Here is a 12,897-nt window from a genome sequence, read left to right as displayed (position 1 = left end):
CAAATTGTGGGATAAAAGGTGTCTGCAACTTTCTTTATTTTCTTTCGTGTTGTCTTGTTAATGGGCCTGTTTCCCATGAAGCCCCATGTCTAAAGCCTAGCACTAACCTGGGTAAAGTTATTTTTCTTAGCTGGCTGTTCTAGCAGCCATTAAGATAGAGCAGAGCATTGTTAATGCACAGTAATGATTTCCACATAGCTGATTTTAATCCCCTACAACACATCTGAAAACGCTTTTCCCGTCCTTGAGCCGTAAATTAAACAACTTGGAACATTTGAGCGCGGTGTCTGATCTCTCACCCATTACGCTGGAGAAGCGTGATTAGTTTTTGCTGTTGCCTAAACACAGAGCTGTGACTGCTGGCAGCACGAGGTGCCTCGGGGTGGCTGTGGTGACCCCGAGGTCCCTGCTGTGCCCCAATCCCAGGGTCCACAGGGGCCTCCCCCTGTGCTGGTCGTGCTGGGGATGCTGCCTCGGGTTAGCTCATGTTCCCCTGGCAAAGAGGGGTCTCGTTCTCACCAAGCCTCAGAAGGTTTTCATTTCACTCTGGTAAGGCTGGCGATTTCCCCAGTCCCCTTCGCTTTGCAGGAAGTTTTTGAAAATGCCAAACAGAACCTAAACTGTGCCATATCGGTTTAATTTCAGAGCAGTTCAACTGGAAACTGCAGCCGAGGTCAGTCTGGGTTTGTCCCGGCCCTTGCTGGAAGCTGCACAGGGCTGCATCTTGCTTACTCCGAAAACTTCTGGTCGCTCTAAAGAATTGTTGGTGAAGCTCTTGAGTTTAATCATTAAAAATGCTAACTACGAATAGTCTTCTACATGCAAGCCTGCAGTCTGACCATGCTGTCCTGAAGTGTACAGACATGATGACTTTGGAAGCTGCCAGTTATCTGTGTCCCGGGACAGCCGCCGTGGCTTGTCGGGGTGCGGTGGGCTGGGAACCGCGGCGTGGAAGTGCCAGCAGCACCGCCGCCAGTGCATTGGCTTAGCGCAGAGAGATCTTGCTGTTGCTTATCACTCTTATCTCCTGGAAGCAAAGTCACTTTATGAATCTCATTTCTTACTCGTTGGCAAATTGAAATCTTCAGGGATTTTTTTTTTTTAAGCTGTATTTGGCATGTGGTCTCCAGAGCTGCACAAACAGGAATGTCATAACCGCCCGCTTCTCGGCGGCAGTGCGAACAAACAGCAGGCTAGTTCAGTGCAAGGGGAAAAAGCACGGAAATTATAACCACGATTGCTGCCAATGCAATTAGGCATTCTCATTGTTCTGAGCCTCCAGATGAAATTCTTAACGTGGAAGCAATATACACAGCACTGGGTGATGGCAAAAATGGAGTCGGGGTTGTTGGGAACGCTGCCGTTCCTGGGAAGGTCAGCTTCCTTTGTCCCAGCAAACAGCAGTCTGAAAGACCAATTTAGAAAGCAGGGTCCCAGCCTAAAATCAAATAACTGTAGTAGAGTGTTTATCAGAACCAGACATCTTTTTCTAACTGTGACAAAGAGCAAGCTCTTTGTTGAAAAAGCTGTGATGGTGGGGGCCCCGAATCTATAAAGGCGGGGTTGCATGCTGACAGGTTTCGATACAGGATACTGAAGGTAAAACTTTGCATCAAAGATTCCAGGGCTAAAACTGCTCCTTGTTCTTCACACTTGGACTCTGCAGATAATTAAACCAAAACTGAACACGGGGTGCAGCTGGGGCCAGAGTCTGAGGAGGGATGCTTGGCTGCAGCGGGTGATCCCAGGCTATGGGAGCTAGAGCTGCTCTTTGCATTAAGAGGTGTGCAGGCTGTGAGGTTAAACACAGCAATCTGCTCTGTGTGTTGGGCGTCTGATCTCGCCCTTCATCCCCAGCGAGGGTGAGAAGCGGTACAGAACAGGAGCAGCCAGCTGGGATGGCCTGGGGGAGCCGTGCCCGAGGCTCCCGGTGGGAAAGGGATCAGGGAAACCTCCTGGGAAGCCTCTGGGCAGTGACAACACCCTGGCTTGGCCTGGAAGGACTGAAGGTGCTTTTGTGAATGGAAATTGGGTTTTAGGGCCTCCTGTCTGCAGCACCTGGGTAGGAAGGGTCAAGGCTATTCATACAGGGTCACACAACCTTCTTGCTGGAAGGCATTTCTATTAGTCTTGCTGTGTTCTAGCGTGTAGTTTCTGCCAGGTTGTGTGTATATTTATGTTCTTGGATATTTTTATTTATTTAATTTTAAGCTGGGTTTGCTTTATGTCCCATTTCAGAGCTGAAGGGAAGACCTGGTCGCCCCCCGTGCTGGAAGATGGGAAGGCGCAAGCTTACCGGATCAACATCGAGCCCGAGCCACAGGTATGGGGCAGGAGCCGATGCTGAGTTTTCAAATATTGCTCTTGGTTTCTTTCTCTTTGTGAGCGTTTTTTGGTGCTCACAAAGCCCCTGGGAGCAGGCACTGTTGGCTTGGCTGTGCGGCTCTCTCCTGGAGCTGGGCTTCCCAAGCATCCCAGGGTCCCGAGGCCCCCAGCCCTCCCTCAGTTCACTCCAGGATGAATGTAGAAGCGGCCAGGGTGATGCTCCGAGGGGCGGTGTTTGCCTTGTTCCCTTCGAGGAGGAGCGAGGAAATGCACCGACAGCAGGGAAGTGACCAAACGATGAGCTCGGCTGCTGGGAGGACGGGGCCAGGCTCTCCAAGCACCACCAAGAGCACATCGGTGCATTCACACCCTTGAATGCGTTGGCCATCGCAGCCCTGTGACGCATCCATGGAATCTGTGAATATTTTGCATTCCCATGCAGCGAAAACAGTCGGCAGATGGGGGTGAGGGCGTTTGCTTGTGCCGCAACGTGATGACCCGTGGGATGGCCGTGTCTGCCAGCCTGCCCCGGGTGCCACAGAGGGGACACTGTTTGTCCCTCTGCCCTGCTGGGTGATCTGTAGCCTTGGCAGGGAGTTCTGGCCGTGGTTGTTTCATTAATCAATTATGGCAATCTTTTTTTTGACAAGGTTTTTTAATAGTCTTTGATGTGCCCAAAGCCTTATGAATAATGTTAAATAAGGAACAAATGTGCAGCAGTTCCACTGCCAGATACAACATTTCTGAGGTTTAATGCAGATTGGATTTGATTCTTACTATTAATATATGTTACATGTGGATCTTTTTTAAAAAATTAGTCAGTTGCATAGAGCATAATGAAGGGGGCAGTGATGGATTTCCCTGAATCCAGACCTACACTGGAAATGTCTAAATCTGGAGTAGTCAGTGGCTAACCAGGCAGCTTTGTGGCAAGGCCCCAGAAGAGGTGTGGGAGCAGGAACGAGCAGGTAAAGCGAGCACGTTCCTGCTCTTGCTCCTTCCTACAGCTGCAGCCAGGTGGGCAGCAGACATGTTCCTATACTTCCTCGCTCAGTGTCCTCCTGGGTTGCTGGCCACTAGCTGTCCTCAGCCCTGGTTTTTTGCAGACATCCTCGGCCTTGCCTGATGCTAAGGGTGGTGGCAAGCCCCTTGCAGGAGCTGTCCTGTCCCTGAAGCAGAGCTGACAGTTGTGGCTGGAGCCCCCCCGGGACCTGCTGCGGTCCTGCGTGGCGCCAGTTCAGTCCCTGCAGCAACCTCGTTTGTTAGGTAGCAGGAAAGAAAAGGCTCGTTGTAAAGTAACAGCTTGGCTCCGAACGTGCAACATTGAGGTGTGCTTCCTAGCATCTGGAAAAAAGCAGTCTGCTTTGAAACATGGGGAGGCGGGGGGGAAATCCTGCTGGAATTCTGCCCTCAAATTGCACGAATAGATCTGGGGTTATCTTTGAAAAGGTTTTAGATTTACCCCAGGCAGCCTTTCCAGTAGTGTGGAGCATTTGTTATTCTTCCCTCCAAGGGGAATCCAAGAGTCTACTTCATCAACTTTTCTGCTGTCCTGGGTAAAGATGTCTTCAAAGTCTTTTGACTTCTGGCTGTAGTTCCCCTGCTCTGAGACATGTGAATGTAGGCAGAGTGACTAAATTCATGTGATTTCTAGGAAAGCGTGTATCCCATAGTCTCATTTTAGTTTATTGTTTAGGTTAATTACTGTGGAAGGTGTGAACCAGCTGATAAGCTCTTGTGCTCTTTGTCTTCAATTCTGTTGTGGTTTGTCAGCTGAGCTTTGTGGAAAACCCCTACTCCGACCAAGAATGTAATCAATCCTCCTTATTAAAACTTTGATTAATGCCATGACTGCAGGGAGTAATTGCCATCGGAATGGAAGAACTTGGAAACTGGGAGAGCTGCTTGCTCACATTTAGCAGAAATGCGAATCATCTCAATGAACTAATACTTAACTGATAACCAAGGTATTTTTGTACTGCACGAGGCTTTCTTTAACAGTGAGAGTCTGTAGAGAAAATGATGAATTTGGTGATGTTCACTGCGTCCTAACAGGGGCTGTGTGTTTGTCCTGCACCGACGTGTGCCGCCCAAGCCGTGCAGGGACATTCAGAGTAGTTTGTGCTCCCCAGGGAGCCGTGCCCTTGTCGTAGTTCCCATGGTGCTGGTGTGGCACCACTGTTATGTGGTGTGACCTCCTGCCCAGCTGTGAATCAGTCCTGGCCGCCCCATTTTAGCATCACAAGCAGCGCCCGAACCTCTCCATGGCCAGGGAGAGCACAGCACCAGTGTGTGGGATGGGATCGCTTCCTGAAAATCCCCGTCCTCGGCCGCCTGTGGTGTGAGCCGTCCAGTCAAAACACCGCCATGTGGTGCTAATAAAAGCGTGGGATGTTTGTTTTCTCGACCGGAGCCGTGCTGCTGGAAGTGACAGCTTTCTGGCCACGCGGGGCCGGGAGCGCGGGCTGCGAGGCAGAGCCGTGGCCGCGCTCCTTGCCGGTAGCTTCACGTGCCTGGGGTGAGAGGGATCTCAGCGAGGTCAGCTGGCAGCACACAGATGAGGCTGGGAGGGGATGTGTGTCCTCCCAGACCTGGGCACTTGGACGGAGCCAGCTGGCTTGGGGCTGGAGCCTGGCCTTCCTCTCGCCTGTCCGCAGCAGGCGGTTATCGCTGCGTCCCGTAGGATTGGTGCTGTGGTGCCACCATGCCTGTGTAATGTCACCGGTGTGGTTGTCACAGGATGGCTGGGGACATCGGTCGGTGCTCTTGGTCCCCGTTCTGCCCCCCTTGGTTCTCCCTCGCACCATGCCCAGCAGTCGTGGCTGTCCCAGCCCGATGCAAGGCGGGCTCTGAGCACTGAAGAGCAAGAGCCAGCCATGCCGTAATGTGGGATAGTTGTGCAGGCAGCATGGGAAGGCTGTTCCTGCTCTTCACTTCATTTTTTTAATTATAACTTTTCCCCTATATTGTCTTATTTTGTGGTTGACTGTGAAAGCAGAACTGTGGCACGGAGGGATCATGAGCGCAGCCCCCAGGATACAGCCAGCTGTGGGCATGTGCCAGCATCCCTGGCGGTGGGCCTTGGCTCCAGATGGTTCCACACAATCACAAGTTCTTTATTAACTAATTTTCCATAATGTATAAAGCTGTGAGGCTTACTGGGAACTGAGCTGTATCTACAGTGTGGCAGCACGGACGGTCTTTGCTAATGCTATAAAACTCCGAACAGCTTGAAAAGGGTCTTTTAAAAAAGGGTCTTTTAATATTCTTATGTTAACTTTTTGGTCTCATTACGTTGTCTTAATAAGGATGAATTACTTCTCGTTTGGTTAACTGGCTTAGAGAACTGCTTCAAATTATTACCATGTTGCTGTTGCAGAGGAAACTTCTGAAACCATATTTGCAAAGGGCTTTTTGCCCCAGGCCATCCTTATTTTTATAAGTTGGGGTTAAAGCCTCCTGGAGAGGGGGGATTTCTGTGCAGCCGGGGTGATGCCTGCTGCGGGGAGAGCTCGAGCTCCCGCAGCAAGCCAGCCCGCGCCCCTTGGAGCTGGAGCTTTGTGCAGGCAGCGAAATGCCTGCCCGTCCTTCTGGGAAAACAAGGGATGAGATAATGCCCTGGCACGGCACTGGGCTCCCGGCGCATGGGAACTCCCAGCTTGTTGGTTGAGGACTGCTAATAGCAGAAACATGCCGCGTCCTGACAGCCCCTGCAGCTGGAGTCAGCCCCGCGCTGCAGGTCCTCGGGCAGCATTTCAGTCGGGTGTCTTGGTCTCACATACCTCCAAAACTCACTGATCTCATTCACCGGGTGAAGGAGCTGCTCACAGGTTGGTGTGTGCTTGGGGGCTTTGTTCTGTGACCTAATATTGAATCACCTGAAAGCAAATGAATTTCCTCAGTGTGTTGTACTGCGTCGAGCTGTAGTAGCTGTAAGCCTTTATGTGGAATTCTCTAGGTACCTCTTATGTAAGTCAGCATCTTAGCAAGCAAGCTTCAGTGATCCTAATATATGAAAGAGGAAAGAACAACTTGGGGATAAAGGGAAAAGAAAATTGGAATTGAACTTCAAAATGGGGCTTTCTTCTATCCAAATAACTAAAATAGTTTGTTCTCATTGAAGCTAAATAGGAGCTCTACTAAAATAATAACACCTTGGGTTGATTTAGGACAAAATAGGAAATACCGCTGGATGAAGAGCTTAAGATACATGTATGCCATATTATTTTACTGGATAACATCAGTTTCAGTGGTGACCCTCAGCACAGGTAAGGAAGCTGCACGCTGGTGTACTCAGCACACTGTCTGTGTGAAGGCACACGTAGCTCGCTGCGTTTCTCTTCTTACCAAGCAATCATCAGGAGAAGGGACTAGTATCCTGCTTCAGTTTCCTTGTCGCTCACCTGAAATGAATGAATTGCCCTTTGCAATCACTCGCTATCGTTTCCACGTGCTGATGTGTTCCTGAGCCAGTGGGGCACTGGGAAAGGAATCCTGAACACGGTGGTACTCTCCCACTTCTCTAGAGATACTTCTCTAGAAGAGATACTTCTCTAGAGATTCTCTAGAGATTCGTGTGAAGAGCAGTGGGCATCGTCAGCTGCCGCTGCGAAAGGCCGAGTCCCTTGGGAGGCTGCTCGAGCAGGAGCTCAGCCTTGGGCCTCTTCACCTGCGGTAACTTCTGCTAAAATTGCTCCTTGTTCTGGTTCCATGGGAGACCTTGTGGCTGAAGCTGTCTCAGGACTGAGCTGAGCCTCTTAGGCACGGCCCGAGCCTCAGCACAGCGCACTGTGTCGGTGCTGCAGCTGCTCTCATCTCCGAACGTGGTGGTGCCTCTGCCGAAGGGCTTCATCTGCAGGGCTTTGGCTGAAAGCACTTTAAAAACACAGCAAGTATATCTGGTCTCCTCTACATAAGCTCCCCAGTTATCCTGCTTTTTATAAAAGTGTTAATAAAGCAGATACATTGGTACAAAGCCCTCCTCTGTCTGCTTGTTAAACACACCCTCGCACCGCTGATATTAAAAACATGCTGCCTGAGCTGAGGCAGGCAGGATAAATGGAAACACATTTTAATCATTCTTGCCGTTCTTGGGTAACTTTTTTCCATCACTGTGGATTTTTAAGAGACGGAGGGGAGCCAGGTAGCTTTGCGGACGAAGCTGTGCCGTGGCAGCTCGAGTCCCTTGGGAGCCCTCTAAGTGACGCCAGCCCCACAGGCACTGAACCCAGCACTCACTCTTCGTCCTGCAGGCAGCTCCATGCCCTTTGCCAGATGTCCAGGTGGAGATGTTCCCCCCGAGGGGCTGGGCGGCTCACCCCAATGGCAGAAAGCAGTCGTGCGGCTCCCTGCCCCTTTGCTCATGGGGAGGGCTCGTTCCTCGGTTAGATGTGTGCTGTCCTGGAGGTGTGCATGAATAGTGCAGAACATGTGCAAATATGGAGCTGGAATATTTTCCTAGCTAACCCCAAAAGCACTTAATTTTAATATGCACTTAACTTTAATAACGCCTCATTTTACATCCCAGAGCTGCTTCTCCTGAGAGCACTCCTTCAGAAAAGGGTCGCTGTCTTCCTCCCCCCAGAACAATACTGGATGTTAAGAAATCCCCAGCCATCATTTGCAAATGGTATAGAAACTTCCCCATACATGCAAATAGATTTCAGATGACTGCTGTCGAGGCTGCTGTAATCCTGTCAGAGGTGACGCATCACTGAACACTGGTAGGAAATGTTCAGCTTTTCCCTGTCTGGTGCTTTCACTGCTGATGTGCCGCTCTCAGGCAGGGCTGGTCCGGGTATTTGTGTAATTACTGCCCTAGCATAAATCACGGCTGCTGTACGGAAGGGCGTGCACCTTGGAATTGGGGTTTTGTGGTCGAAAATTCACACTGACATGAGATTTCGGGGCTCACCTCAGCCCTGCTCCGTGCTCTAATAATTAATTTTTTAAAAAAATGCAATGGAGGTTTGCCTGTGATGCTTTTTCTCGTAGCTTGCAGGGGTTTAGCAGAAACTGCAGAACACAGCACAGAAACACTCGCACTAAATTGTGTCCCCCCAGGACCTGACCCTGCTCCTCGGGGCCCCGCTCTCCCCTGCGGCCCCGGGGCTGCGCCTGCTGGGGTCCAACCCTGCAGCCCCCAGAGGGGCTGGGGCCGGGGTGGGGGTCACGCTTCACACGAACGCTGCCTGCTGTCTCCTTAACCCAAACGCCCTCTGGGTGTTAAGGGTTTGGGTTTGTGTTCAGGGAGATCTGAAAAAGGGATTTGGTGTTCAGCTGACGTCTGCAGAAGGCGCGCGGTGAGCAGTACGTGCTGCATGGGGCTCTCCTTTGTGCTCGGCTTACACCGAAACAGGGACTTGGCAGGATATGTGAAGTCCGTCTCATAAAATAACTCACATGCTCCGTTCATCTAGGCTCAGAAAGCCGTGCCAGCCCTGTTTCCTTATCTGTTCATCTCCCGAGCGGAGCTCAATAGCAGGGATGGACTTACCGAGCTTTGTAAAGCGAGGTTGGAGCCTGCTCCTTCTGCAAAACCCGGCCCCTCAGCAGGGCAGCTGAAGGGCCCACAGGGAAAGGGTAGCAGACCTTTTTCAGGGAACTTTTTAAATGTGGTTAGCTGCTAAAATGTACCCTTTCCTGCAGATTAGGGGCAGCCTTTGAGATCTGGGTTTGCCACAGGCTTCTTTTGGGGCCATTTCCCAGGGAAGCTCCTGGTGGCGAGTCCTGTGCACAGAGTGTCCTTGTCCTCGTGTCCCTGGGCACAAACCCTGGCCCCAGGTGCCATCTTCTCACTGCTTCAACTGCCTTGTCCTTCCGCCTCTTGGTCCTGAGCTACTTAAATCCACTCGTGCCGGGAGAGAAGCAGCTGTACGGCGTGGACCGAGCTGGAGAATCCATCCCCTGCCTGTGGACACTGGCCACAAAGTAAATCTGTTTTGTGCATTAGAATGAACACAGCGCTGTCCGGCCCTTACCTCCTTGGGAGTTAATAAGATTTCCATTTCCAGGACTTTTGAACCAGTTTGTCAGAGGCAGAGCACTGAGCTTGCTACTGAGAAGCTGGGGAGGGGAGAGGAAAGGAGGGGTGCGTTGCATTTCTGTCTTCTGTGCAGAGGCTGAATTTCGGTCCTGAGGGATGTGCTGGCACGTGTCTGCAGACCTGCCTGCTCGTCAGATTGGCACAAAAGAGGACTTGCGGTGACTTCACCCACAGAAGGCTGGAGCCTGGGGAAACTGGGGGTACAAGTGCTGGGGGGATTTTGCTCGAGGATGGTCAGCCTTTGCCTGCAGCTATTGTTCTGGTGCAGCAGGGCTGGGCTGGCCAGGAGGCTCCCTGCAGCCTCAGAGGGTTTCTTCTGCTCTCAGATGAACCAGGAGCTTCTTCCTTGGGTACCTCGTGTAGCATCACCAGCCTCTGTGTTTCCTAAAAACCAGGGAAGGAAGGAGAAGGGGGGAGAGGGAAGTCCAAAGCCACTGCTGAGGAGCTGGAGCGCTCAGCTCCGCTGAGGTCCCTGGGGGGGACACAAGTGACAGAGTGTGGTCACACAAGAGGGACCTCTTCGAGGTGACCCCGTGGCTAAGTGGTGCTTTGCGGCGTGCAAATAACGAGGCTCTTGTCGCTAATCCAGCATTTTGGCAGCAGACGTCCTGCCGATGCTGACTGCTGATATTCTGCTTTTAGGAGGACGGGATCTGAAGTACATCAAACAGAAAGCTGCTCTCCTCCGAGCCAAGCTGTTAATGACCTTCAGCTCTGTTTAAGTCTGGTGCATCGCGTGTTTATAACGAGAGCAGGACTGGCCCCCCTTGGCTTAGCAAAATAAACATCTCGCAGCCGCTTTCCCAGAGCAGCCGGGCGCCCGGGCCCGCAGGAGCTCAGCACCATCGGTGCTGTCCCCAGGGACCCACATACCCCATGTGCCTGGGGGCCTTTCGGCCGAGCCTCCTCAGGCCTGCAGAAGGCTCAGAGCTCCCCCAAATCAGCTGTAGGCTTACGTGGAGGCTGTGGGAGCCAGGACAAGCCTCTCGGGTTGGTGACTTCAGTTTTAGTCTCCGCCTGACAGGCTGTAAGGTGAGCCCAATCATTTTGTTTGTGCTCCTGGGCTTTCAAGGGTCTAACTGAAAACGTCATGAAGTGAGCGCACTTTATATGCTCTGGATCACAGTGTGAAATCTTTTCTCCTTTAAAGCCGTGCCTAAAACCTTTGGCCAATAGAGTTAAAGGCCTGTAGATGAAAAAGGCTGAAAGACAAATGGGGCATTTTGCACGATGCCCGAAGAAGAAATAGCTTTTTTTTTTTTTTTCCTTCCAGGAAGGTCGGATGTATTTTACCAAAGTGTATCAGGACAGAAATATAGGTTCCCAAAACTTAAGAAATAATGTCTCGTGCAGTACATCCTGTGAGTGCCGAGGGCAGGTAGCTCCTGCCAGGCTGCACAGCGCGGCTGTAAGGAGCACGAATGAGGGCGGCTGGTACTGAGAGTGGCGGAGACGGCGAGCACGTGGGAGCTCTGCCTGCCAAGGGAAGAGCTTAGCTTTAAATCCTTGATTTAAAGTCTTCCCAGTTTTGGATCCCAGCACTATTCCTGTTAAGCAGGCAGTCGAAACTGCATGCTTGCCTTGACATATTTTAAAAATCTGAACAGATTTATGCTTTTTGTTGACCCTACAAGAGTTGGTTACAAAATAGGATAAACTCTCCCAAAGACAGACAGACTGAGGCTAGTTCTCAAAACCTTTCCAAACCTCGTGGTTGGCTGCACACTCCTCCTAGCTATGGGAATGCTTATTCAAGCAGTTATTAGCTTGATAAAAGTATTTAATTTCTAGGTCTTCTCTTATATCACAGATTTGACTAAAAAGCAAGCCGGGGGAGCAAATATCCCAATTTATCTGCTCCAATGGAGTCCGCAGCACAGCTTTAATGAGCAGGCGAAGCTGATCTTGTTCTTTAACCAGAGAATGTTTTGGCTGGAAATAGCGAAGACCCGGAGTATATTTGCGTTTCTGTTGAAATGTTCAGCCTGCTCCTCTTAGTGTTCTCCTGGATGGTTCCTGGGACTGGAAACGACATATTGTAGTAGGGTCTCTCTGCAGGCACCGGCCCCAGCGCCGACAGATGCTGTGCGTGCTGCGTGGCTGGGGGTGGCTGTGAGGCGACGGCTGCTGTGCCCCTCGGGAGAGGAGTGGGACGTGCCGGCAGAGCCGTGTGGTTCCTGCTCCGACCAGGCAGCTCCGCAGTCTCTCTGCTTGTCACCCATTTGGGTGCCTTTGTGCTATCCTTGGAGAGAAAGGATTAACATAGTAGAAAATCAGATTAGCATATTAATGTAGAGAAAAGGTTTTCATTAGGGAAGCCGAAGAAGCGTTCCTGTTTCCAGCAGAGATGCAGACCTGATACATCAGCTGGGCAGAGCAGCAGCCTGTTTCTCTTCCAGATTTCCTTGCACAAATCCCATGAACTTTTTTCCCTGTGAGATTTATAGGCAGCCTGTAGGCTTCAGCTGATTGGCAGTACGGGTTGTTTTCTTAAAAAAAAAAGAAAAATCCTTTTATCACTCTCGATGCTGTGTAGTGGTGGTGACAAGAACTGGGCACTCATGGCACTTAATTTTCTCTTTCCCCATTTTCACAGAGGTGTCACCTGGGTGGGTGCCACGTGGTGCCCACAAGGCTCTCGCTGCAGACCGACTCTTCTCCGTCTGCTCTGAACTGTCTTCGAACCTCTTTGCTCACCTTTCCCCTGGTGGAAGACGAGCAGAGGGAAGGGTTTGGGGTCTCCAGCAGCCAGGGGAAGTCACCAGAACTGCTGGGCACCCGCAGCCACCCAAACCCAGCTGCTCCCTGCACCCAGACCTCAGCCGGCACATGGCCCCACGGTGTCCGGAGAGGGATGAACACGTGCGCAGCTCCTGCCGGGAGCTGGAGGCTTGAAATGCTCAGCATGGGCTCCGGGAGCCCCAAATGCTGTGTGTCAGTTCAGCTGCACTTCGTAATTGATGCTCCTAGAAGGCAAGCGTGAGAAAACAGATTTCGAGTCTCTGTTTTGCAGGCTAAAAGAGCTCTCTTTGGTGAAACTGAGCAGGCCAGCTCTTAGAAAGGGTTTGCAAACCCTCTTAATTTAGGAGAGGCCATAAAAAGCAGGAAAAAAAAAGCCAGCAGAGAAAAGCAAATTAGGTCCCAAAGGGGCAAAAAATGTTGTGATCTTGAATTTGAGAACTGGAAAGAAACCCATCTGGTTCTAGGTTTCTGAGAACGAATGCAGGAGCGCTGTGCATGATGTAAAGCCTTGCACGGGTCTCGTGGGAAAACGCCGAAGCAGCTTGCGAGATGGAAAAAAGGAGACTGAACTCAGTCCAGGGAACAGTTTTTCATGCATCAGGACGGATTTTAACAGAGAAACTGAAGACCGAGAAGGAAGACAAGAGAGAGGCTCTTGTGACTCACGGAGTGTGTCAGGGCAGTGAGCTTTAGCTTACAGAGGCGTTTGTGCCTGATTTACAAATTGCTGGGTTTAGCAGGAATGAGTGGATGATGCTTTATGAGCTGCCGTGGCTTAAAGCAAG

At 51.1% G+C, this 12,897-nt stretch overlaps 1 protein-coding gene across 1 annotated transcript in view; it reads left to right on the top strand.

The window, feature by feature from the left end:
* Nucleotides 1-12,897, top strand: part of PDLIM4 (PDZ and LIM domain 4) — a 43,327-nt gene that overhangs the window by 20,150 nt on the left and 10,280 nt on the right. Inside the window, exon 3 of the mRNA XM_035560741.2 lies at nucleotides 2,239-2,323. Coding sequence (XP_035416634.1) covers nucleotides 2,239-2,323 — 85 coding nt within the window. The remainder of the gene's footprint in view (nucleotides 1-2,238; nucleotides 2,324-12,897) is intronic.

This window comes from Cygnus atratus, chromosome 14 (genome assembly GCF_013377495.2).
Source record: "Cygnus atratus isolate AKBS03 ecotype Queensland, Australia chromosome 14, CAtr_DNAZoo_HiC_assembly, whole genome shotgun sequence".
In the NCBI taxonomy this organism is placed as follows: domain Eukaryota; kingdom Metazoa; phylum Chordata; class Aves; order Anseriformes; family Anatidae; genus Cygnus; species Cygnus atratus.
Note: the sequence above shows the minus strand (reverse complement) of the source record. Positions and strands in the feature narration are given on the sequence as shown.